This window comes from Drosophila gunungcola, unplaced genomic scaffold (assembly GCF_025200985.1).
Source record: "Drosophila gunungcola strain Sukarami unplaced genomic scaffold, Dgunungcola_SK_2 000001F, whole genome shotgun sequence".
Classification (NCBI taxonomy): domain Eukaryota; kingdom Metazoa; phylum Arthropoda; class Insecta; order Diptera; family Drosophilidae; genus Drosophila; species Drosophila gunungcola.
The window spans coordinates 8854023-8879768 of record NW_026453197.1 but is presented as its reverse complement, the minus strand read 5'-3'; the positions used below and the strand labels follow the sequence as shown (position 1 = coordinate 8879768).

The following is a 25746-nucleotide window of genomic DNA, read 5'->3' as shown; positions in this document are numbered from 1 at the left end:
GATTTTCCCCAAAAAAATTCAGTTTTTCCACTAAATTATAAGACACGTTAATGGCCTTGTTAGACAATTCGCATCAATTGTCGAGTATGCGAAAAATTAAGCAATCTTTAAGCTAAGGGGGTAGTAAATAGTATAGTATAAATAAAATAAACATGCTTTAATAAATTAAGTTTTTAGGCATAGTTTAAATAGTTTTGGAAATTGTTGGTTAAAACATTTTCCCATTTCTTTAGGAAATATTTAAATGAGCATTGAAAGAGTTTACATCCCCAGGGGTTTTGGGGGGTTACCCCTAAGTTATTTTAACAGTTTGCCAGATGTAAAAACTTTTTTAACAACAAATGGTTCATGTCCCCACTAGCCTTACATTGTCGTATACTTTTGGTTAACAGATGAATTTTACAAGGAAATCAGCGATGTTTTACCGAATGTTTCCAGATGGCGTTTGAGTAAACGTTGACACTGAACGAGCTATTATAGATGGCGTATGAGTATGCGCCAACTCTTAACAGAGACCTGTAAGCGAATCGAAAACAGTGTTGAAAAACGCCCAAGGCTAATAATCTTTGTTTGTGTTTCTTAACGCGTTTTATGGTCACTTTGTTGCGCTGGAAAAACATCATCTCCAACTCACGGTCACTCAGAAATTTTTCGCCGAATCGAACGAACGCTAAGCAACGGACGGAAAATCGCATCTCCGATCGGAAATCGTACAGCCAATACGCCTGTGTACACATAATATCAGCCGCGTGTGTATAAGTGCCAGTGCGGTGCAAAATAAAAAACAGCTGCGAAATACAGAAATCTCAAGCAAAAGAAAGAGTGTCGGAGTGAATAGAAAAGGAAACTTCTCAACGCGCTAAAAGTCGCTCTCTTCCCCTCTCTCTACATCTCACGGTGTTAGTGTGTGTAAGTAGTGCTAGTGTGTGCGAGTGAGACGGGCAAACAATTTGCCGCTAAATACAAAAAGCAGCTGAGACCAGCTGACACATGTGTGTGTGCGAAATACAATAAAAGGCTATAATAAAGGCTATAAATAAATTGCAAATGTTTATGTAGCCGTGTGGCCAAGCAGCAGCAGCGGCAACAACAAAACGCACGTGGCGCAGACAAATTTTGGCCACGATAGTAAGCAAACACACAAACACGATCAAACATGTCCGCCGTACCGGTTGCCATCAAAACGGAGGAGGTTATTCTAGAGCACGCCGAATACAACAGCGCCGAGGAATTGGATGAGGAATTACAGTAAGTTTACCCATCAAATTACCGAAAATGTTTGTGAGAAAAACCTTAAGCAACAACGCGAGTCAACAGCTTGGCTTGCATTTTTATCACGCAAATTATTGATTATTTTTACTACTTTGCTAGTGCGCTCTCTTTGGTCTCTCTTGCCCTCTCTCTCTTTCTATCGTTTGCTTTTTGCCGCCGTTTTGCCGACAAAACAAATACGGCACAAAAACACCACCACCATTAAGGCACAGGCCAGTACACACACACACACATCGCATTCCATTCCAGTTCCACTTCCATGCCGTTTTCTTGTTGCTGGAATAAATGTGACGCTTCTTTTTTCTCCCATCTTTCGTGTCTCTTCTTTCCTCTCTCTTTTCCTGCTGTTCTCGTGTTTTCACGCTCTGTCTTTCGTCGTCCATATTGTAAAACGGCTGTTTTGTCAATTTTTCAGCAGCGTCGGCAGACGGAAAGCAGTGCAGGCACAAATATTAGTCATAGCCGCTTCAGCTGCTAAAAAAAAATCTTTATTTTGAGTAATTTAACTAAATAAAATATTTTTAAATCATAAACAATACACATAATAATAATAATAAAAGCACACAATACCTTCAAATAATCTTTATCTTTTAATTAATATATGTATTTAGAGCAAAAATGTAAAGAAAGTGTTAAAATGTATTATTAATTAAATGATATTTTATTGATTTCATGATGCCATTTTAAAAATTAATTCTCTGCCGATTCAATAATAACACAAAATTTAAGTTGGTTCTTTTATACAGCAAGCAAGTGCTCAAAATATTTAAGCAGCCCTTTTGAGTCTATTTAGCACAATTAAATATTTTCTACAGAGAGATTATTTTATAATTTTACAAAAAAAGTAATATATAAGTAAAGATTTTTACAGATTTAATTTCCCCTTCTCTATTCCTTTTCTCAAATATTTGGTCTAATTGTTTCAGCTGCTGTTGCTATTTTTTATGCCCGTCGATCGTTTTGCTTTTCCCTCTCCTCCCATATCTTCCATTCTCTGTCTTTCGCGCTCAGCTGCCAACTTGCTCTAGCTCACATGTTCGCGTTATCGGAGGTAAAAAAAAAACAGCTGCGCACCCGCACCTCCATCTCCCCCTCTCTTTCGCTCCTTCTCTTCGCTTATCGTGCGTTGCCTAATCAACATTTATATTTCTACTTTTTTCATGTTCATAGTTGAATTGAAATCAGCTGTACCGGTATATTCGTATCATCAGATGGTTTTGCTTTGCTTTTGTTTACACTCTTTCCGTTCCCTCTCTTTCCCCCTTTGTTTTTATACAGACAGAAACATTAGGTTTTATGATGTTTACACCCGAAATCGATCATTTGAAACATTTCAATTTGAATTTAAAATGTAACATTTTTAACGAAATTTTTATATGATTTAGTCAACTTTTTACCATTCAAGTCATATTCAATATTACACAAATAACATGGATTCAATTTTGACTTGCTAAAATGAAAAACTTAGTTCACCTGCTTCATTTCTCTGTGTACCTGAAACACAAACAAGTGGCGAGAAATGTGGAAAATGAATTACTTGAAAAATGTACAGTTTGAATTTCTTATTATTTTCACTGTCTTTCTTCGATCGTTTTTGTTTTGCGAATTTTTGCAGCGAAAGTTTCTTTTTTCATGCCGGCTTATCAGAATCATATGGTTGCGCTTTTCGTCTTTTCACACGTCACAAGCGGCGCCTTTTCTTATCGCTGGAGCATATGTTTTTGCACAACCGCAAAGAGAATCGAAAAATACACATGCATATGTATATTTGTATGTCCACATATACTAATACCTTTCAGCTGGCTTTTCAAGGCTTTTATTGTGTTGGCTTATGTACCGGGTAAATAAATATATTAAACTTGTCACAAGCCATACATATGTTTTTGTTCGCCAATTTTGCAGAACAATTATTTTAATTTAAGCGATCTTTTATATTTTGAATGTAAATTTCACATATACAAACTCTAAAATTTCGTCAACTGCTGTAAATGTAACAAAAAACATTACTGAACAATTGACGGGAAGTCTATACTAATTAACTCAGAGTATTAGTAGCTTATAATTAGTAGAAGCTTAAAATTAATTTAAAATTACCAAGAAACCTTCACAAAGGCTAGAAATTGCATATATTTTATATTTCTATTAACCAGAATACGCCCGCCGTAGGTAACTGTTAAAAAGCCCAAAAAAAACCTAAGGTGAACTGTTATTTTAGCCACTAGTGTGGGCGGTATAACAACTGCGTTTTAGCAGCTGCTGTTCGCTTGTTTTTGGTGCTAAAATAAAAGAGCGTGCCTTGGCTAAAAGTCTCCACTTTGCTCCTCTCTTCCCCAATCCTCTCCATTCCACACGTTGCACATTTTCGAATACTACGAAAACCATGTGTTGCGGCTCTTGTTGTTGTTGTTGTGTGGCGTCATTTCCGTTTTTACCCCATTTGACTGGAAAAGAGGAGCAATGCGAGAAACGGAGAACGAGCATTTAAAACTCTTTCTGCCTCTGTCTCGCTCTAACTGCAGTTTTATAAGAGCCGCTCCCCATGTACATAAGCGAGAGATAGCCCCCTTTGAGTTGCACTCAAAAGCTTGCTGAGCAAGAGAGAGAGAGAGAGCACAAAAGTACAGATGCCGCCACACACATTTTTTTTACTACCACACAAGTTTCATTGAAAAAACATATACACAAAAGCTAAAGCTAAATCCCACTGCAAATTTGCGAAAAAAAAAGAAATGAAATGAAAACTAATACCAACACATGGCTTCAAATCTGCTGCGCAAATTTTTGGGCGATGGCTCCGTGTGTTTCGTTTCGTATGCCAAAACGTTTCATTTTGTTTTCGTTTCGTTTCCACAGCGTTTTTCGCATGCGGCATTTATTGGCAACCTGCGAGCGAAAGGGAGGGCAGAATAATATGGTGTGAGTGTGACAGAGACAAACCGCTACGGCTTGTTTATGAAAAACACATGATTTTTGTGTACAACAGTTTTTTGGGCATGGCAAAAGAGAGGAAGAGGAAGAAGAAGGCGAAACTACTACAACACCATAGTAAAACAAATTTGTCATGATATATGATACATCAGCCAATGTAAAAAAAAGATAAAAAGATAATATAATTTTATTTTAAAAACGAGCTTATGAAACATTTTCAAAAAAGTTTTAAACGTTTTATATTGCTCTCATTTATGCATCAATATAATTTTGACAGATAATTTATAATATTACAATGATATATGTATGTATATAAAATTTCTCGTGAGTATCACAATACCAGATAATAAGAATTAAATAAATTCGATATTATTTTAAAACTTTATAAGCCTTGTCCTGTTCCCCCTTATCTTTGTTATGTCGATTTCTTAAGCCTCTCAAATGTCTGTATACATAAGTATAAAAACATTTGTTTACAGCGGATAAGTTTCTATAGATTTCTTTAGAAAACAAACAGCTGGAAAATAATTTCTTTTACGTTTTCCGCTCTTGATTTCCCCTATACAATTTCTATTTGCTTTTTTAAGTTCTTTTGTTTATATTGTTTTTGCAAATGTGGCGCTAACTGGCAGACGCAACTGCAAAATTAGAGATGGGCGGGGAAATGTGAATTCTAATTTGTTCATTAGTTTATGCCCCTCTACATTGTTGCACAAATTACGCAAGCGGCGAACCTTATTGCGTTGCATTTCATTTATGCCTCGCATTCACAGTCTGTGTCGTAAGTTTCCTACCGATAAGCTTAAAAGCGGGATTTCCCCGTTTTTTCATAATGGGGCGTACATGAATAAATGATTTTTTGGTTAGCATTTTACGCAGTTCTTATAAAAAAACATAATTTTCTCCTAAATTTCTGTCCTTTTTTAAGTTTTTTGTTGTCTTAAGTTTGTGACTGTATCACCTGGGGATAAATATAAAATAGTTAAAATCATTGTCGATTTAAAATAAGTTCATACAATTTAACAATATTTAGCATAATGTAGAATATTTTTAAAAAATTTTCATGCATCCTACAATTAAATTAATGCAATTTACAAGATTTTCGTATTTCTTTCTCTCATTTAATCCAGTTCATTCAGCTGGCTTCCTTAATCTTACTGGATTTATTTATTATTACTATTCTTAGGTAACCCTTTCGCAATTTTTGAAGCGTGTTACAGGTCTCATAAAGGGCGAATAATGTTAGCAATCCATTAGAAAGAGCTGGTTATTGTTTACAATATTTGTGGATTATATAATTGCATTTTTATCTTTATAAATTGAATATGCCGACACTGGGTGGAGTTCCCCTTTCGTTGCCACTTTCTTCGGCCTTCTTACCCCTTTCTCCCTTATCTTCACCTGCTGCTGCAGCAATACGCTGAAATTCCAGTGAAATGATGACGTAAGCACTGACCCAATAAACGTATGTACAATTTATGTGCAAAGTGCAACAACAGCAGCTGAAGATGAGGGGGTGGGGACGGAGTGGGTGGTAAGGTGGCAGCACAGCACTCGTGACTTCGGCTTTTTGTCTCTCTGTCTGTTTATCGCTCGTACCTCTGTGTTTTCTCTCTATGTACTTGCTGGCGAAAAGTGGCCAATGAACTACATTGAACCCTGGCTAAAAAAGCAGCGCTGCAGCAGCGATGCAGCAGCGCCGTCAGCTGTCGTCTTTCATACGTTGTTATTATTTTATTTTTATTCATTTATATCTGCACCTCGAAAAATGCGTAATCTCACAGTGAAGAAACTACAACAATATCTCAGCTGAGTCTTTAATTAAAACAGCATTTGGGTGAACAGCTGTTGCAACGCCTCAAATGAGAAAGAACGGAAGAAAGAGTTCTAAAATAGATGCGATTCAAGCATATTAGCATATGGAAAACTCGAATTTCTGAAACTATCCAGAAGTTTTTTTTATCACAGGACAATGTTTGATTTGGGGGAAATAAGAAGTAAATAACTAAAATTGGTTTAAAATTTGTCAGAAAGAGATCAGTTGGCGAAATGTTAATACTATGAATCCTTTTTTTTGTAGTATAATAGGCTAACTGTTAATCGGGTTTATATGGAATTAAAAAGGACCACCAGGATGATGGAAAAAAAAAAAAAACTACCCATCAGCGGCTTTCTTCTGCAAAGCTCCATTTTCCATTGTTTACTTACACTGTCATATTTTCTTACTCTAAATGAAACGACGAACATTGCTGGAATAATTATGCTGTTCCCATAAAGTAGCCAAATACATGCCCCTCCCATCGAAAACAAGAACAGATGTTGCCATCACATGCATCATGCAGCAAGATTCCCCGCGCGGTTTTCATTCAGCGTTTTTCGGCTTTTATTGTGCAAAGAAAAACAAACGAGATGCCAAAAAGCAGGCAAGTGCCCAGATCCGAGATTCGAGCCACATTCCTTTGGCCTTTTGCAGAACAGCTTGCAGTCTTTACGGCCTTTCAGCTTTTCTGGCTGCCACAACATCCGCCTGCTGCTGCTGTTGACCAACTTTGGAGGCATCTCCCCTCTCTTGCGCTAGCCCCCATTCGCCGTCTCTTTCGCCCACTTGCCGCAGAAATGCTGCCAGAGAAGAACGACCTTTGGATGATGTTGCTAAAAATAAACCAAGCTAGCAAGACGATGTCTCTAATACAGTCCAACTTCTAAAACCAAAAACAAACGCTTGCACTTGCTGTAAAAGTAATATTCCTTTTCAATATTCCTATATAAATTGAACTCATCCAAGACATGGTTTATTTAAAACTTTGTATTATTAACACAACATATTGCACTTGGTCTGTTCATTTGAATTTATTTCTATTAATTATTAAGGACAAGACCCTTAGAAAAAACTCATAAAATCAGAAAAATCAATGAATGATTTAGAGTAAAAATTAGAGTAAAAATATTTGACAAAAAATCTTGTAATTTTTTTTTTATAAAAACGAACAACAAAATCTTTAAAAGTTGTATTTATAAAGTTATTTTTTGTTCTTAGTTTGTACGAAAATTACGAATTTCAAAATGTTTTAGTTAATTTTTGGAAATTTCTTGAGAAAGTTCGAGTTAGAGAAGTGAAGACTGTATTTTCCAGCATCGTCTTTGAAGAGCGTTGTTCTTGTTGTTCGACTGGAATGCGGTGTTGCAACTTTTACACCCCCCACCACGTCCTCTACCTGCCTTTTTGTTGTTCTTTCTCGGCGAGCATACCATTGTGAAAATTGTTTTCATTAGCCTGCAGCAACAGCAAAACTGTGGCCTGTGGAAAACGTGTTTGCTCTTTTTCGTAGGGTAAAACTAAAACCGGTTTGGAATTCTTGGAACCTCGCGTCATCGAGACTATGCTGCAGCATAGCTCAAAGACACGACAAGAAGAAGAGCTGCGAAATCACACGAACGGAGTCCCAAAGCAAACCGAAACGAACCAAATCGAACCGACAAAACAGAAGGCAGAAAACAACAATCACAACGACCGGCGATGGTGGCAACAATAACAAAAAGAGGAATGCCCATACTATTGACAGCTGTGCTAGGCTACCTCTCTCTTTCGCTAGCTCACTCTCCATCGTTCTCTTACATGTGCAGTGCAGTAGTGGAATACCCTACAAACAAGTTCGTAGGGTTTCTCAATCACTTTACCAAACTTCGACACTCCAGAACAGTTGTACTGCCATAAAATACTTTTCACTTAATGATAGAAGCTCCTTGGGAATGAGTATGACGAGAAACTACTAATATATTGCGTGATCGCCACCTAATAGTAATTTAAGTGTCTTGGCATTGGATTCTGTAGAATTAAAGAGACACCAAGCAACACAGACCCATGATTATTGGTATATCAAATTTAAAATTTCGATTTATAGAAATCTGCTTTTTACGAACAACAAAAGTAATTTGATTCTACAATTTGACAGCATTATATTTTTTATATTCTTATTGTAAATATTCATAAATAACTATTAAAGACTTCAGGAATTTATAGTTAAAATTTATTAGAGTTCACTGAAGATTGAATGGGGATATGTTAGGGTGTTGATAAAGTTGGTGTACCCCAACTTTTGCTTTAGTCCGATGCTGATGCTAACGTGACAAACAACAATGAGTGACTGTGTGTGTATTTGTTGCCTCTCTCTTGTCTTTGTTGTTATTGTTATTGTTGTGCAGCGTCGGCGGGTTAAACTAAAATTGAATTGAATGGAATTGTAAATTTATGAATGAATGAATTTTTCAGCGTTTTAGTGAGCGGGCATGTGGCTTTGTGTGTGAGTGCTGTGATTTCCGTGGACTGTATAAATGTAAAAGTTAATTGGTTTTTTATACGGTAAGGCGATAATTCAAAGCCATAAATAACTCTGTAAAAGAATCTAAATAAGGTGAAATAAAAAATGTATTTTGAAACATAAAACCATCTGTAATACTTCTAGAGGCAATAAGTAGACACAAAAGCTATTGAAGTCAACCATATTTAAGATTTAAATCTTTAGAAACTTTAGGAGATTCAAAATAACAAACCAAATAAACCTTTAAAATAATATTCCTGAAGAAAACAAGACTCTTAACCAATATTTATTGCAATCTTTATCTGTTTACCAGTCTGTGACTCATTGTTAACCCGTTTCATTATCTTTCAGGTTACAGCTGGAGGACTCAGGGGGCGAGAACTATCACATCGAGTACGCCAGCGAGTCGGCCCATCAGGGCTCTCAGCGTCGGCAGTCGAGCATGAGCGGTACGAATACCTCCAAGGGCGGAGGAGGCGGAGGGGGCGGGACCTTGAGCGATGGAGACGGTTCGGGAAAACCCCTCGTAGACAGCGAAAAGCGGATGCGCCGGGAAATCGCCAACAGCAACGAAAGAAGACGCATGCAGAGCATCAACGCCGGCTTCCAGAGTTTGCGATCACTGCTCCCGAGACACGAGGGCGAGAAGTTGAGCAAGGTAAGTTACTATTTATTCAAGTTTGACAAGCATTGGGTACCGCAATCGTAAATTAAAGTTTAAATGGTTTTAAACCCTTTTTTTATACCTTCTTAACAGTTTTAATGGGGGTACTAAATAATTTTATTTATTTGTTGTAACACTAGCATGTGTTACTAAATTATCATTAAGAATCCAATTACTAATGTTTCCGTACTAAAATTAAAAAAATTGTTTTATAAACGGGCCAAAGGAGAGTCTTGCTGATCGTAAACCGTATACAAATTGGTTATTAGTCCCCATAACAATTTAAAGATATCAATGCAAGTGTCTGTGGGTTAAACAAGGAAAATATTACCAATGGTCAGTGTTTTCGATCGGTTGACGTGTTTTGTCTGGATTTTTGCGAAGCCAATCATCTCGACATCAACACCATTTTTGGGTCGAGATCCATCCTACCATTTTTGTTGTTGTACTAACCCGTGGCACGCAACCCCAATTACATTTAACCAGTGTCCAAACCCGAAACGTTTCGGTCTGGACCTCAGTTACAGGGCCGTCCACAAACACATGTTGACAAATTGCCTGCGTCTCCTGAAGAAAAAAAGGCGCAGAAGAAAAGCAAAAACACACGCCACTTGGTTAAAAGCTTCCAGCTGGGAAATAAAACGTGAATAGAAATGAGTTTTAGGGGGGCGTTTAGAGTGGGGACTAAAGCTTTGAAGGTCCCTTTTCGACGTTTAGTCGTCAGGGCAACCGTGTTGGCGTCGTAGTCGTCTCAATTGTTTGTTGTTGGAGGCGTTTCGCTTTTTCTTTTTACGCCGCCGCATATATATTTTGTTCACTTTTTTCTTTTTTAGCATACACATGTTCTCATATTTATGGGATTTTCACCTTGAGACGACATCGATTTGTTGTGACGCGTGTGTTGTAAAGGGCCGGTGGAACGAACAGCCTTGTTTGTGGGGGAAGGATGTTAGCCAGTCTTAAAAACACTTTGCGCAGGACAAAGTAAAAGTACTTCTACTTCGTAGATTTTACTTAAAGATTTCTACCCCTCAATTAATTCCGATTAGGTTCGTAGACAGTTGTAAATCAACGAAATGGCCTGAATAAAAAAGAGCAAGACAGTTATTTATTTTTTAATTTATGTGTGCAGGAAAGGAAAAGCAAAGTGGCTGACAATATTTAACTGAACGTTAAATTCAAGCGTCTCTTATGAAACTTTAGTTAACAAATAAATGTAATTATTTATTTTATGTGTTACTGGTAGAAAAAATTTGAAGAATAAAAAAGGAAACATAATTTAATATCCTAACAAACTTTAGTAAATAGACTCTTGTCTAATTTTTAAGGAGTTATAATTTAAATTCAAATCAGGTTTGCAACAATAAAGCGTAGCTTCGCTAATCTTTTGATCACTATGCAGCACTGTTTTTTGGGCCTTTTTGATAGTTTCCCCCTTTTCGAGGATTTTTTATGGCGCTCCTTATTTATTGCAAATTGAAAAGTGTCAACTGAAACTGCCAGGCCCCATAAATCAGTCTTTACCCCAAAAAAGAAAGGCGATAACTGGCAAACAAAAGAGAAACAATGTAATAAGACGCTGCATAAACAAGTTAAGCAAGAAAAGGCAGCAAGAGAGAAATGCAAACAGGAAGAAAAGCGCGTAAATATTTAACAAGAAGGAAAGCAAACTTCGGCAAGCCGAAGTTCATATACCCTTGCAGCTATTGCATTAATTAAATACTTTTGAAAACATTTAAATTATGATTTACTTGAGTATGTGCTAAAAAAAACATTGAAACTATGATTATTTGCAGCTCAATTATTAGATAGTTATTTTATATATTTTTATTATTTCTATGGGAGCTATATGCTATAGACGTCCGATTTTGATAAAATTTATACCATAATTCTGAAATAATTAAACATTGCTATATGTCGAAGAACTAAACAAAAAATTAAAAACAGAAAAGTTATAATTTTTTTCATTTATTTTTCCGATTGTTCCTATGGGAGCTATATGCTATAGTCGTCCGATTTTGATGAAATTTAAACCGTAAATCGGAAATATTTTACCATTACTATATGTCGAAGAACTAAACAAAAAATTAAAAAACAGCAAAGTTATAATTTTTTTTCATTTATTTTTCCGATTGTTCCTATGGGAGCTATATGCTATAGTCGTCCGATCCGGCTCGTTCCGACTTATATACTACCTGCAATAGAAAGACAACTTTTGGGAAAGTTTCATGCAGATAGCTTTAAAACTGAGAGACTAGTTTGCATATAAACGGACGGACAGACGGACAGACGGACATGGCTAGATCGACTCTCCTAGTGATGCTGATCAAGAATATATATACTTTATAGGGTCGGAAACGTCTCCTTCACTGCGTTGCAAACTTCTGACTGAAATTATAATACCCTCTGCAAGGGTATAAAAATACTACAAAATGAAAAGGGTATAAGCAAGTAGTTTATGGATTTTTGTTCTATGCACTTCGTCAACGTCGACGATTACAAACGATACCACCACCACGCCTGTCACACATAGTAAACATTGTAGTAAATACGAGTGAAAGAGAAGGGCTCATATCCAGGGAAAGAGAAGGGGATATAACTGTAGAAAGAGAGCGTGGGAGAGAGTAAATGGCGAAAGACGAACCTCCGACAGCTTGACCAAGTTTTTCACACCCGCTATATAAACGGTTAAGCCTTTAAACCAGAGTCGACTAAGTGCTGGATAAAATAGTTCTAGCTTTTCATATTTTCTACTTAGTCATTTACAGAATGAATTTTTTAAAATAACCAGAGATTTGAGAATGATTTTTTAGAAAAATCTAAAAAAAAAATTAAGTCGGTGAATTTTAAATCAATATTCATGTCTACTTAATGATTGATCTAAAATAAGTGTCTTTCATTAACTAGCACAATAGTCTTTTCTTCATCAATCTTAAAAAAATATTATTAATGGTAATATATAATTAAGTCGGATTATAGGAGAGATTAGATTGTATTTAGTAAACACACAATAATAATAATAAAAGTAAGAAGTATTAGATTTAAAAGTCTACACTTGTAAAATTCTGTTTTAAAGGATTGTACCCCTCCCGAGCGCTTATGCATGTTATATGTATGACCTAAAACATAATGAAAGCAGATCTTACGCACACACGACAGGAACATTCCACCACACAGGAATGTTTAGCACATGCTTGGGAAAAGTGCGAAATAAAATTGCAATGCAGACTGAGGCTGGCTGACAGAAAGCTGCGACGACTGAAACCATTCACAGTTAGGCACACACGCACATAACGGTGCATGGCAGAGACACAGTCACACATACAGCCACGCCCTAAGGTGGGTGGCATAAAAGAGGTGGAAAAGGGGGAGGCATGGAAATGCGAGTGCAAGACTGGGATTTACTCGCTGCTCTCCTCTCTCTATTTTGCAAACACTACTCCGCACTCTTCTTGCCCACAGTTTGGCGGGTCATTGAACTTGCTCACTAGGTGGCGCTAAAGTGCAAATGTGCAATTGCGTACAGTTGCCCCCATTGTTGTTTTTGTGGCTACTCGCAATGCACAGGGCAAAAAAAGGAAAGAGTTTTCTAACAAAAACTAAGCAATTTAATAAATTGTTTGGCTCCTAAGAACTTTTAGAATTACCAAAATTCACATTCAATTTACTTTATTGGAAAATTTCTTACGCATTTATTTAAATACAAATTGAATAACCAAGTTTTCGCAATATTTCGCACTGTGTAAAGATTTAGGCGCGCCCCAGCTGAACTAACCTACATTACAGTGGATGGGGGTGTTCACTGTACACAGTGCACACCTTGCTCAGACAGCGAACAGAGAGAAAACTGGAAAATTTTCTATATACAATACAATATCGATTCCTTTCCAGTGGCCGACGAAGAAAAGCGCGCGCCAAACGCAAAGTTACCCCCAAAAAAGATGGGATACCACGCTATCATGGTATGGAAATTGGGGGATACACGGTATAGGATAGGATGTGGGATAGGACAATGGCGCCAACATTTTGTTCGCCTTCTGCTGATGGGAGCCCACACCACTCGCACAGCTGTGGAAAGTCGTGTGCGTGGGGGTGTGGATGGGGCTGAGTGGTTTGGGCTTTCCGGGAGGTTTACGGTTCCCGAGAGTGTTTCATTGCCATTTCATTTCCAACGTTTTGGCGTCTGTCTGGCGCCTGGTAGGCAGCTGTTTTACAGCCGATGACGATTCCGAGTGGAACGATGGGTGGCAGAGCCAGCCCCCACAAAATGTCCCAGAAATCCCCCTTCTCCTCATATGAAAATGGGCATTCAGCTTGGCAGCTGCGCATTGCGATTGTTGGCCCGGCAAAATCCGTTTTTCTTTTTCCGTGATAGCCTTTGTGTTTACTGGACACAGGGGCGTGGCACCGGGCTAGGGGCGGTGGGTGGAGGTCCTTGGGTGGTTGTGCAGTGCACTAGGCCATTGGCATCTCGCAACCTTTTGCCGATGCAGAAGCAAAAAGCGGGATTGCAGCTGAAGTGTTTGATGCGATGACAACTTCTGGGCCACGCCAACACCCAGTTCGGGATAAGGTACATAAAATCCAGCACATAAGCAGAACACCTATGTACTTATGTGCCAAATAGAGTTACATATATAAAACCGCCAGTTATAGAGCGCATTGTGTGTAGCCTGTACTTTCAATTGCATTTCGTAGTAAAAAAGTTTGCACTACTAATCCACACACAAATGCTTACGGAATATCAGGTGTATAGTAGTCGCATATAGAAGTAGCAACCACAAAATGCAATTAATGGAGCCACGCTGTTTGTAATTTAGATTATTTTTATGCTTCACTTGCTAAATTTAATTAAAAACCACAGATATCGCCCAACTTGGTATTTTGTGGTGCTCAAAGGGTCGTAAAATACGAGGAAATTGATTCGGGTTATGTTTTAAGTCATTTTATGGAAGTACCAGACAAATTCGGCAAAGTTTTCTGGTTTCTGGTTTATATCTGAATTAAAAATGTGATTTTTTTTTGTTAAGAGTAATTAAGTTAAAAAGTCTCTTTCTGATCTTAGTGTTTTTTGGATGGAGCGCATTAAAGGCATATTAGAGGTGATACATATCAGTCAGTCCTTATACAGGACGATAACTTATAGATAGATGCCACTCGACACTTTCGCGGAAGAATGCATTTGCAAAGAGAAAGCCGGGACAAAAGCAACAACAACCTAGCCAAAAGCATAAGTGCAATGGATCAATTACTTTGTAAGCAGACAGAGCGGAATGGAGACAGCCGGTGTGTGAGTTGTGCAAAAATGTCGGTCCGTCGTTGGTCTCTTTCTACCTCGCTCTTTCCCTCTCTGTCTGGCGATTTTTTTCTGTTGATTACATGGAATGCCGTCTCGCCGGATTTAATGACTTTGTTGCATCGTAACGGTGATTTTTTTTTTCATCAATGGCCAAGCCAAGATCGCTGTCTCCCTTCTTCTTCCTCTTCAAGCGTCTTTATAACAATGTCAGTGGCTTTTACTGTTAGTGTGTGTATGTGTATTAGTTCCGTTTTGTTTTGATTTATTGCTATTATTGTTCGCTACAGTCAAAAACCTACAACTTCAAAAATGCCATGCTTTTTTGGGTTATTATTTGTCGAAAACAACCGAACGGTATTCTTGATTTGTTTCAGTCTCTAAGAGATGTAATATTTAAAAATTTAATAAACGGCTTATTTATAACGAAATTATTATTTTGATCATAAAAACTCGATTAAATTTTACGAATTCAACACCAGTTCCATTGCGATATGGCAATGAGTCAGCAAACAGCTGTGAAATCTTGGCAATAACTTGATAAATTTCAATAGAAAATGCAAACAAATAAATATAACAAAAAAAGTACAAATTACAACAATAAAACCAAACAAAAACAAAACCCAACCGGCATTTTTGCTGCGCAATTTCACGCACACAGATGCAATCACATGTAAGCGAGACTCAGCTGGTCAAGCAACAGCAAAAAGCAACAAACACGGTGAGAAAACAAGGTTAGAGCGGCGCTGACCGGCAGAAAAGCTCGGTTTCCAAGCGCTCAGCTTTCCCAATTGCGTCGCAAGCTCTTGTCACAAATAAATATCGTATATGCATGCACATAAACAAAAACAAGAAGTAACTCTTTAGTCGAGTACCTCGACTACTAAATACCCGTTACACTATAAACCAAATTTGTAATTTATAAGCCTCCAGCAGATGGCGCCATATGTATACTTTTCAACGAACACAACAACACAGTTTGTGAACCTGTGCATTGCCTGTTTAAGTGTGTTTATACCTATTGATACCACTATGGATCCATATTCACAGCTCATCAAATTGCATCTTAAATAAATACTGACAATTGCCCCAAGCTAAAATATAAACAAATTCTGGATCAAAATTTTATATCCCGCATTTGGTTGTTATCTGTCAATATACATAATTCGTGAGCATAAGCTCTGTAGAATTGATTTTTGTTATTTGATGGGGATTTAACTCAGGTTTTGGACTTGATCTAAAATAGAATTTTAGTTTTACATGTACAGTTCATATTTATGTACATATATTTCGATCTTAGCTTTAAATAATTAATAAAAAACCAATTACACCTAAAATTTCAAAAATCTCAATAAGTTTCTAGTCTTGAGTTTTTGATTACCCAGTGCCAGTGCCACTGTCACTTGCACTTTTGTTTTTACAAAACAAAACCAGCACTCCAGCACTAACAAACAGAAAACTTTGAATGCCACCAAAGGTCAATAAAACCTTTAACCCACTGAGTGCCAATGGGGTTAAGCCACGACATGCCATGAGGTTTATAGTTGAAATTGTTGTTTTTTGTTGCCACCGGCTAAACAAAGCTCATGGTCAATGAAAACATTTAATTAACATAAAAAAAAAACGGTAGACAAAGAAGCACGCGAAAATGGATGAAAGTGTGTTGAAAGCGATTTGAATTTGAGCAGAGAAAGAGTCGGGTAGATGGCGGCAGAAATAGAAAGGAAGAGAGCAGAATGTGGTTGAGTTCCACCAAATATAATATATAGCATAGATTCACAAAGAAAGGCAGCTGACCCTCACACACAGATCAGCTGATCGAATTTCACGTCTACAAAATTAAAGTAAACGCGGCAAACAAACGACGACGGCTGGCGGCGTTGTATTTATTTTTATCAACGTGCGCTTGTGCTGTTGTTTACCCAAGACAGCTGTTTTAATTAACCCAAATAGCAACAACAGCAGGCGCTGCCAGTGAAAATATATAATTAAATTTACATTGTTGAATGATGACGAAGTCGCCCAAGTAGCAATCGTTGTGGTTTTTTAAAAAAAAACTTTCTTTTGAACAAAATAAATTAAAATTGTCGTACTTTTAATAACATATATTTTGAAAATGAAGCTTAATTAATTAATACTTGTAAACAAGCCGGTTATAAATAGCTAAACTGCACTATTATTAAACGTGAAGCCTCCCATCTAATCAACGCTTTTTACGTCATGGATACTATTTAATATATATTTCATTATTGCATTGCGGAGCCCCGGTTACTGACGTTACTTTTTCGAATTTCCACGCTTCTCTAACTTTCTTTAATTGCCGTTTTTTATGACTATTACCTTGGGGGCAAATAGAAATACGTAAATACTTAGATATACTACATACATATATGACTGTGAACAAAGCATGTGGCTGTGAGCTCATCTAACGCACGTGTTTGAATTTAATTAGGTTAGCGTAAAAAGCAAATATTTCTTCTTTATTTTTGTACATATTTAAACTGAGTCAGCAACGGCTCGCCACTTGTTAAAAATTAGCTTAAAATACGAAATAAATTTGCAAACATGAGAGACACGGAGATGTGTGTGTGGCAGTGCTTTTAGATGGAATAATTGGTACACAGCTGTTTTCTGTTGTTGGGTGTAAAACTGTCCTTGTACGACCTCGCCCCAGTCCCTCCAGAAATCTTTTAAATTTACCTGTTATTTGTGGAATAAGAGGGTATGTTCAATTCGGATCAAGGTTTGTTTGGTTTTTCCTCGTATTGTCAATAAAAATTTGCGAATAACGAAACTATACTTTTTTTTAGAACGGCAGTGGGTTAAGCGTATGTCATGGTCGTGTCGAGATTTTTAAACTTTCTTTCTTATTTTTCCCATTTTTCGATGACGACATTTCCTTGTGCTCTGCGTATTCCCACTCACTAAATGGAAGATTTTCACTGAAAATTGGGGAAGGGATGTGGGATGTACAATATGAGTGTTTAAAAATAACCTCGATATGTTGTTGCAATTGGCTTGACCGCAAAATACGCGCGATGTTGTCACCCCGAAATTCTCTCCTGGGGCCCCCACATATACAAACATACATATACATAGTTAGACAGACGTACATGTGGGAACACATGTTTGGCGCCCCGCAAAAGCAGCTGAGTGGGAGCGGGAGAGCGTGCGCTCGAGAGTTGGCGTAAGAGCGAGTGCGAGTGAACTGAAGAAAATCCCCCTCTTCTGTGATTGTGTATTATATCTCTCATTCTATATCCATATCTCGTCGATATATATGTGTTTGTGTTCATGCTTTTGAGTAAGCCGGTAGAAATCGCAGCTGGTTTTGCCTATTTTCACGCTCACGCTTTTTTTTGCAACGGAAAACAATAATTCTCTAGCGGATTTTATGGCCGTGCAACTCGTCTCGGGTTCCGTTATGACCAAAAATGTTTGGATGCTAATTTTAGCCAGGTATGCCATTCTAATAAATACGATATCGGGTCTTAGGCTCATCAAAATAATCCAAAACGCATGACATATAAATGCAAAAAAATTTCTTAACTAAATAAAATTTTTTTTATTTGAAATCTTAAGAAAAATATCTTTCTTTAGGAATAAAATTAAAAAATGTAGCTATAGATATTAAAAACGTTTATTTATATATGCCAAGGTCAGGGTTTTATTACTTTGTTTTCCACAGCAAAAAATAAAAGGCCAATAAAAATTAAAGTGTAGTTTTTTAAAAGAATATTTAAATCTTGACTCTAGTACTAATTTTGGGAAAAGTTTCTTTAAAATGTAATTTATTAAATATAATTTTTTATGAGGTATTTCATTTTTTTCCGGGCATCTCAAACTCACGCTTTTTTGCTATCTGCAAACTTTGGCGTGGCATTAAGACGAAGTCAAATCCAAAAAATTTGCACAAAAATTAATGTCAGCTGACTTGTTTTGATTCTCTTTTCTTTTCGTGGCGCTTCGCACACACCTGTCATCATCATCTGCAGGTGAAGAGCCGAAGATAAGCTAGAACGCTACGTTAATTGTTTCTTCTTTTCGCTGACGTGCGACGCAATAAAACAGAAAGCAAAAGAAAAAAGAAACCGGCAGATGGTAGATAATAAGAATAAACAATAATATCAGTAACAAAAAAAGGAGGAAAAAGTTTTTTTTTACGTACGAATAAAATTGCCAAATGGTGATAAAGACGAAATTCATTAAAGCTTCCCAAATTCATCTAAATATTAAATCCGCCAAAACACTAAGATTAGTAAACAATCTTTGGAACACATTGCTTTATTACCAAAATTTGGAAAACCAAATTAAATATAACCGAGAATGTTTATTGGCAAGTTATTGCTTAGTTGACAAAAGATAAAAATAGGTTTGTTTTGGTGAATGAAGGGAAAGTTTTGTATTTTTTCTAAAACTATAGGTTATCAAAAAAAGTTATACCTATTATGTACGTAAAGTAGGTATTTGTTTGTTTTAGGGGCGAGGCAACGGCAACCAGGAAAGTTGTAAAAATAAATTGATTTTCCCTGGCTGTTTTCATTTTAACCGCATTTTGACATGAGGAAAGCGCCACGCTTAGAAACATGCGTGCACTCACGTAGGCCAAAAAAAAAAAACAAAACAAAGAAAAATAATATTGGAGGAGAAAGGAGAAAAAGTGGTGTGCCCGGTGCATTTTTGGTGGTTGCGCTGCTTCTCTCTCATCAAAAATCAAATCGAGGAATTCGTTTTCCGGCTGTGTTTTTCAATCTTCTCTGAAAACGCGCCCTATTTACTAGAAAAACACCTAAAAAAAAACAAATAAACACAGCTTAACATGTACAATATATAAGACAGCTGCTTTGGGGCAATGCCTAGAAATAAATATTAATAAGAACTGTTAGATGTTTTAAACGATTTTTTTAATAATAACATTTTTGAAGACTGTCGAGACGCTTGATGAAAATACATTTTCTTAAGATCTATAAAATGGATGTTTTTTAAATTTAGTTTATTTGCTGCTACGCCTCGCACACAGATACACACCCATACGAAACGAACGACTTTGAGTGCCAGCTCAGCTGATGACGAATGCTCTTTCATACCGGCGGCGTATTTGCTATTTTTATGCATTTCCTTTTATTCAATCAGCGAAATTTGTTGTAGTGCAAGTTGTAGGGTGGGCAAACAACAACATCAACAACAACAACGATAGCGATGGAAACAGACGCGCCATTTATAGAAGTCAGCTGTCAGAAAGAGAGAGGGTGGGAGAGAGTGACTTCCAATCGGGAATATCTGGAAAGCTTGACAAAGAGAGCACGTGGGAGAGGCCGAACAAAAAGCTTGGGCCCACATGTTTTTCGCTACGTCTGGTTTCCGTTTCGCGGAACGAATGAAAACGAAACGAAAACCCAACGAAGACTATAGCCATTTCGCTCCAACGTCATGCTGTTACCCCTACCTGAAAGTGAGAGAGAAAGAGCCAGAGAGCGGCTCTCTCTAGCAACATTTGTGACGACGGCGCCGGCGAATATTGAAAAACTTTTCGTATTGGAACTGTTGCTGGCTTCTTGTTGGAAAAAAGTACAGTCACCGCAAAAGCGGCCGTCTGTTGTGTGTGTTGTTGCTTTGTTGGTTGGCTTGTGTTTGCTCTGAATTGGATTCTTGTTGGACCCGCCAGTTTGATCGTCTTTTTTGCTTTCTTGCTTATGCTTTTGCTTTTGACTTTGCCTTTTGTTTACACACACTGATATGAATTGGTGGTGGATTTTTCTTTTCGTTTCACTTGCCGGCGTTTTTCCAACAAAAACAACTATAATTGCGAAGGCAACGACACTTTCTTATTAGCCAAGGGCTCAACTTACCGGCTAAACCAATGGTTGCGAGAGTTTGGTGGATAGTTAATGGAAATGGGAGGAATGGGTGAAATGACTGTATAAAGCATATGATTATTCTAATCGGTTCCCAGAACAAGTGCATCCCATCTGATAAAATTAATAATGGGAAGATTAATTTTATGGAACAGAAAATAAATACAAAAAAAATTACTTACAAATCAGTCAAAACACAAGGGGTTATTTTGTCTTTAACTAGTATAGAAAACCTAAAAAATATAAGATTTAAGTTTATTTTGTTAATATTTTGTATATTGAAATTATTCTTGAATCTGTCATAAACATATTTTAAGTGACTTCCTCTTTACATGTTTATGACTGACTTAAAATTTAGTCGTTTTTGTTAAAGATTGTAGAAGTCAGTTGATATCCTAAAATAAAACTCTTTGTCTTCAATAAATTAAAACGTTTTATCAGACAAAGCGATTGCTCGCTTCTTCTTATCTTTCCAATAGTTCCCATGTCTGCGATTTCCAATAGACACAAGTCAATGAACGACCTTTGTGTGTAACAACAAAACAAACAGCTAGAAAACTTAAATATGCAATGTGATTTATTCTCGCCTTTTCTTGTTGCTGTTTTTGTTTATAAGATATGCGCACGACATTGCAATGCCGATGTCTGCGATAGAAATAGATATAGATAGAAGACATCGCTAGGCAAGGGGAGTCGAAGATTGAAAATCGCTTGGGTACTAAAAACCAACAATAATAAACCCAAGAAAACTGTACACACAATAACATAGTCTCTCTCCCTCTCTCTCTCTCAAAAACTACACAACACAGATGGTGTGCAATTGTCAGGAAGGGGGTGAGAGAGCGGGAAAGAGAGTGAGAGCAGCTGTGATATGCCGGCAGACCCGTGAGGTTGTTGTTGTTGTTCAGTATGGCTATCTTTTAGTTGTTATTATTGCCTTTTAGTAGTGACCTCCGACAACAAAAACCGAAAACCAAAACGAGTTTTTAACAAAAACAACAACAAGAACAGCTTTAAAGTAGCATAAGATTTATGGTTTTTTAATCAAAGCCTAAAGAATGCATGTGGCACTCCATTGGTATGTGTAGAAAAAAAAATTTCAAGACATTTCTTTCGACTTTATTACCACATTGATTTTCGGTTCCTTTAAAAATTCATTTGTTTTATGAATTTAAATTTAAAATTAAATTTAAAACACTAACACTTCAAGGACTTTGAAGTTAATAAGATTTAAAGTTTTTGTTGGTAACAGCAATAGATACAAAAACTATTGTGGCCTCACTTCTCGCCTACGCTGATTTGCATGCTGCTTTTGCCAGCGTCTAAGCCAGATTTTTACCGTTTTTGCATACGATCTACATTTCTACTTTTCCACTTTTACTTCCCACGCCTTTTTTTTGCTGGCCAGTGTTGCACAAAGCCTGAATTGAGGAGCGCGCGCATTTTGAAGGACACAAGTTCCTTAACCCTTTCGCGAAGCGAGGGTTCCCAGCTTTACTACACTGTTTACTACAAAAAAAAAGGGCAAGCAAAAACAGTCAAGGCAAAATGCAAAAGCAACAAGCCAGGCTGTTTATATGTTTTGTGTTTTTGCAATTAAGTCTGCTCTCGGCGATTATGCATCGACTTCGTCCTCCTCCCTTTTCCCTTTTTTCCTCTTTGTTTTCTTATGCTCAGCTGGATATTCTCCATGTGTGTGTCTTCTGAATGACTTTTATTGTGGGGCGAGAAAAAGAGAGGGCACTGTTAATGGGTTAATAATTTCCTCAATTTTATGATCACTTATGTATGTATGTATGTACAATAATAACACAAACCTTTTGATTAAATTGAAGGGGAGTTGATACAAACAGTATTACTTATTTGGATTATGGCTAAGAAAATAGATACAACATAATTATAGTCTACAGCTTTACTAATAAACATTTTCCATTACGAACTTCAACTTTTATTGTCTTAGAAACTCAATAATAATCGTATACTATCCTTGGTATAGTATTTCTAGTGAAATCCTTGAACCATTTGACAGCTTGCGGTGCGGTAATATACCTTTTGCTTGTTTCAAACTCTTAAACTTATTGGTAGACACTTAACTTTAAACATTATGATTAATCCATTTTCATTTCCAGGCTGCCATCCTGCAACAGACCTTCCAATACATTGTGGAGCTGGAGAACCAGAAGACGCAGCTGCTGACACAGAACAGTGAACTGAAGCGCCAGGTGGGCGAGCACGAGGCCGGGGGCGGCGGATCCGGCGAGGGTGGTGCCAACACTGGCGGAAACTACAACGATTCGAGTGCCAGCGGGGGCAACTCCACGGCGGTGGCGATTAAGAAGCGCAAGCTGACCGACAACGTGATTAACATCCAGGCGATCAGTGACAGTTCCGACGAGGGTCTGGGCTCGATGTCGCCGGAACCGATGACTCTGCTTAACGCGGGCGGAGCGGCGGCCACCAAACTGAGCAATGCCAGCATTCTGGCGGCCAAGGAACTGCACGAGATGAAGAAGCAGCTGGAGAAAGAGCGCAGCCTGCGGAGACTCCTCGAAGACGAGCTGCAGATGATCAAGCGGCAGCTGTACAGTGTGGCAACAGCACCGCCAGGAACTGCGGTGGCAGCCGCTTCTGGCGGCAACAGTGGCGCCTACATTCCACGCGAGGTCATCGAGCACACCGACAACTTTGTGCGCAGCGAGGATTTGGAGGAGCTGGGCGGCACTGTCTCTTACGTGGAGATCGATGAGATGACGGGCCAACAGCAGGTGGTCGTTTGCTCCAGCATCGAGGAACTGGAGGCCGATGCCGCTGCCGAGATCATCACCGAGGATCAGGTGCACGAGGAGGTCATCCTGTCGTCGAACAGCTCCACGGAGTCCGAGAACGAGGTGAACGTGAATGCAATTGCCAAAGCCTATGCCGAAGGATGCCCGTCGAGTGCTGCAATGCTGCAGCCCATTCTGCAGGCGGCCATCAAGGCCACGCCAAAGGTGGAGGTGGAGCGCATTCACGACAAGATTGTCAAGGTGAAGGCGGAGAAGCATGATCTGCCATCGATGCAGACCACCACGCACTATCAGCATCCGCATCGTCAGAATCTGGAGACCATAGTCCAGGCCATCAGGCATCTGGAGGGCGATCATCTCTTTGCGGACGGCAGCGGGGGCCAAGAGAAGTTTGGCCAGCAGCAGCAGAATCTCCAGCAGCATCACCACCAGATGACTGGAGTGCATCACCACCACCAGCAGCTGCAGCATCACCATCGGCTGGCGCAGGATGCCCCACTCGCCCTGACCACCACGGGCAAGCAGCACGCGGCACTGGCAGAGCTGCGACCCTTCCTTCAACTCAAGAGCGGCGGTAACAAGCAGGTGATCATTACGGCCAAGTCGGCCAAGGATGCCGGCGGTTTGGTGTCGACGAGCAGCAGCAGTACCACGGTGACGCCGACGGCGATCTTCAAGGTGCAAACAACGGGCGGTCATGGAAGCAGCAGCCATTTGTCGGCGGGCTCAACGGCGGGCACCATAATCACTGGGAGCAATGGCAGCGGTGGCGCCCAGCAGCTGACCATCACCACAGCCTTGAAACAATGCCGGCCGGGCGTGATAGTGGCCAAGCAGCTGCCGTCGTCCTGATTCAATGGCCCCAAAATGGGAGCGGGTTCGGGATATAATGCAGCTGGTGGTGGAGCAAAGGCAGGAGGCAAGTGTGGCGCCCAACGTGGGGCAGGAGCTGTAACTGGAGCCAGAGCAAGTATTAAAGGCGCTCGCCAGGAGGCAACAACCACAACCACACCGACAACAACATCAACATCAACAACAACAACGGCAACAGCAACCACTCAACAATTTACTAAGCAAAATCCTTTTGCTGCCTCCCGGCAACGTAACAGTAACAGTAACAGTAACAGTAACAATAGTAGCAGTAACTTTAACCTTATTGTAAGCAGTAAAAATAGTAGCATCATCAGCAGCAACAGCCACAGAAATGTTAAAGAGACTGTTACCAAACAGAGGCAGAGGCAAAAGAATGTAAATTAGTAAGAGTTTAACGAGAGAAAAAACCAAACAAAACAAAAAAGATATACCAAGCAGACCTAAACAAATTTTGTATTTTTGGGATATTTATGATTTAATTTCAAACTCAACCAGACCTCTCTTCCCAAGCTTCAAACGCCAACAATCCACAAAACATATAGCCACTGTAATTAAATGCAAGGAAAAAGTACACTTAACATTTGTTCATTTATTGGTTAAGAAACTAGAAATAACATAAGAAACAAACAAAATACAACTGAACAATTGATTTTCAACAACATAATAGAGCAGCAAACAACAGCATAACGACAAAAGAACGAAACCGAAACAACAAAACAGAGTACAAAAGAAAAAGAAAACAGAAAATAGACATAAAATTTATGAATTTTTGTTTGGTTAATTCGTTTGAATTGCATGCAGTGGAAATGGGCGCGAAAAACAAATGAACGTTAAGAGGATGCCGGAAATTGTTTAAGCAAGTTTAATTGATAATTCCTTGAACTCTATAAACACCATCGCATTAATTTTTACCTTTTTTAAATTATTTTTTTCATATCTTTAATTTTTACGTTTATAGGCGTACTTTATATACTTTGAATGGAACTTATTGAGTTTTTGTTGATATATTTGTGTAAAAAATTTTTAAGTATACTTATGTAAGAGAGTGCAGAGCGTGGGTGGTAAACATTAAACAAAACAAGAAAAACAAAAACACAAAAAAATTAAAACCAATCTAAAACAAAAGAAAAAAAATGCAAAACGAAAAACAGAACTAAAAGCAAGTGAAAATCGTTTATTATATAAACTATTATATAAATATATATATATATATACAAATATAAATTATATACAAATTACGCATACCTACCACAACATATATAAATAATACATGCAGAGTACATACGAACATAAGTAACGGAACATTACATAATATTACTACTAAACTACAATAAACAAATACTTTGCATACATATTTAATATGCTTTAGTAACATAAGTACGACAAGTTCAGAGAGTTAAACCAAGAATTCCTCGATTCCCCCACACAAAATTCCCTTCAAAAAGCAAAAAGAATGTGCACGTGTGAGCGAAAGGGGCCTTGCATTGCAGATGTCTCCTTTCGCCAAGCCGCGCCGACGCTGTGCGTTTTAACTTTCTTCCGATTTTCCGAAATCGTCTCATTGATGATGCCAGCTACGACACCAAGTGTCCCTGCTCGGGCGCCACTCTTGAGACCCCATTTGAATTGAAGAACTAACTCTTCTTCGCGCAGCGTTGCCGCGGCTTGGCGTCCCGCATTCCCCCCCCCCCCCCCCCCCCCAAAAAGGAGAGAGACTATGAGAATGATGAAGGGATCAGCAAATGCATCCAGG

At 38.3% G+C, this 25746-nt stretch overlaps 1 protein-coding gene across 1 annotated transcript; it reads left to right on the top strand.

Annotated features, from left to right (window-relative positions):
• The first annotated feature begins 650 nt into the window (after positions 1-650).
• Positions 651-24115, top strand: LOC128262723 (uncharacterized). The gene is made up of 3 exons (XM_052997172.1): positions 651-1248; positions 8871-9177; positions 22464-24115. Exons 1-3 carry the CDS (start codon positions 1157-1159, stop codon positions 23970-23972), a joined length of 1908 nt encoding a protein of 635 aa, XP_052853132.1. The 5' UTR covers positions 651-1156; the 3' UTR covers positions 23973-24115.
• Positions 24116-25746: the final 1631 nt, after the last annotated feature.

What these genes read in the sequence shown, in the direction of transcription:
- LOC128262723 (XM_052997172.1), top strand. Translation starts at nt 1,157, where the DNA reads ATGTCCGCCGTACCGGTTGCCATCAAAACGGAGGAGGTTATTCTAGAG. An exon ending in GAATTGGATGAGGAATTACA is followed by an intron (nt 1,249 to 8,870) that starts GTAAGTTTACCC and finishes ATTATCTTTCAG; the next exon opens with GTTACAGCTGGAGGACTCAG. An exon ending in AGGGCGAGAAGTTGAGCAAG is followed by an intron (nt 9,178 to 22,463) that starts GTAAGTTACTAT and finishes TTTCATTTCCAG; the next exon opens with GCTGCCATCCTGCAACAGAC.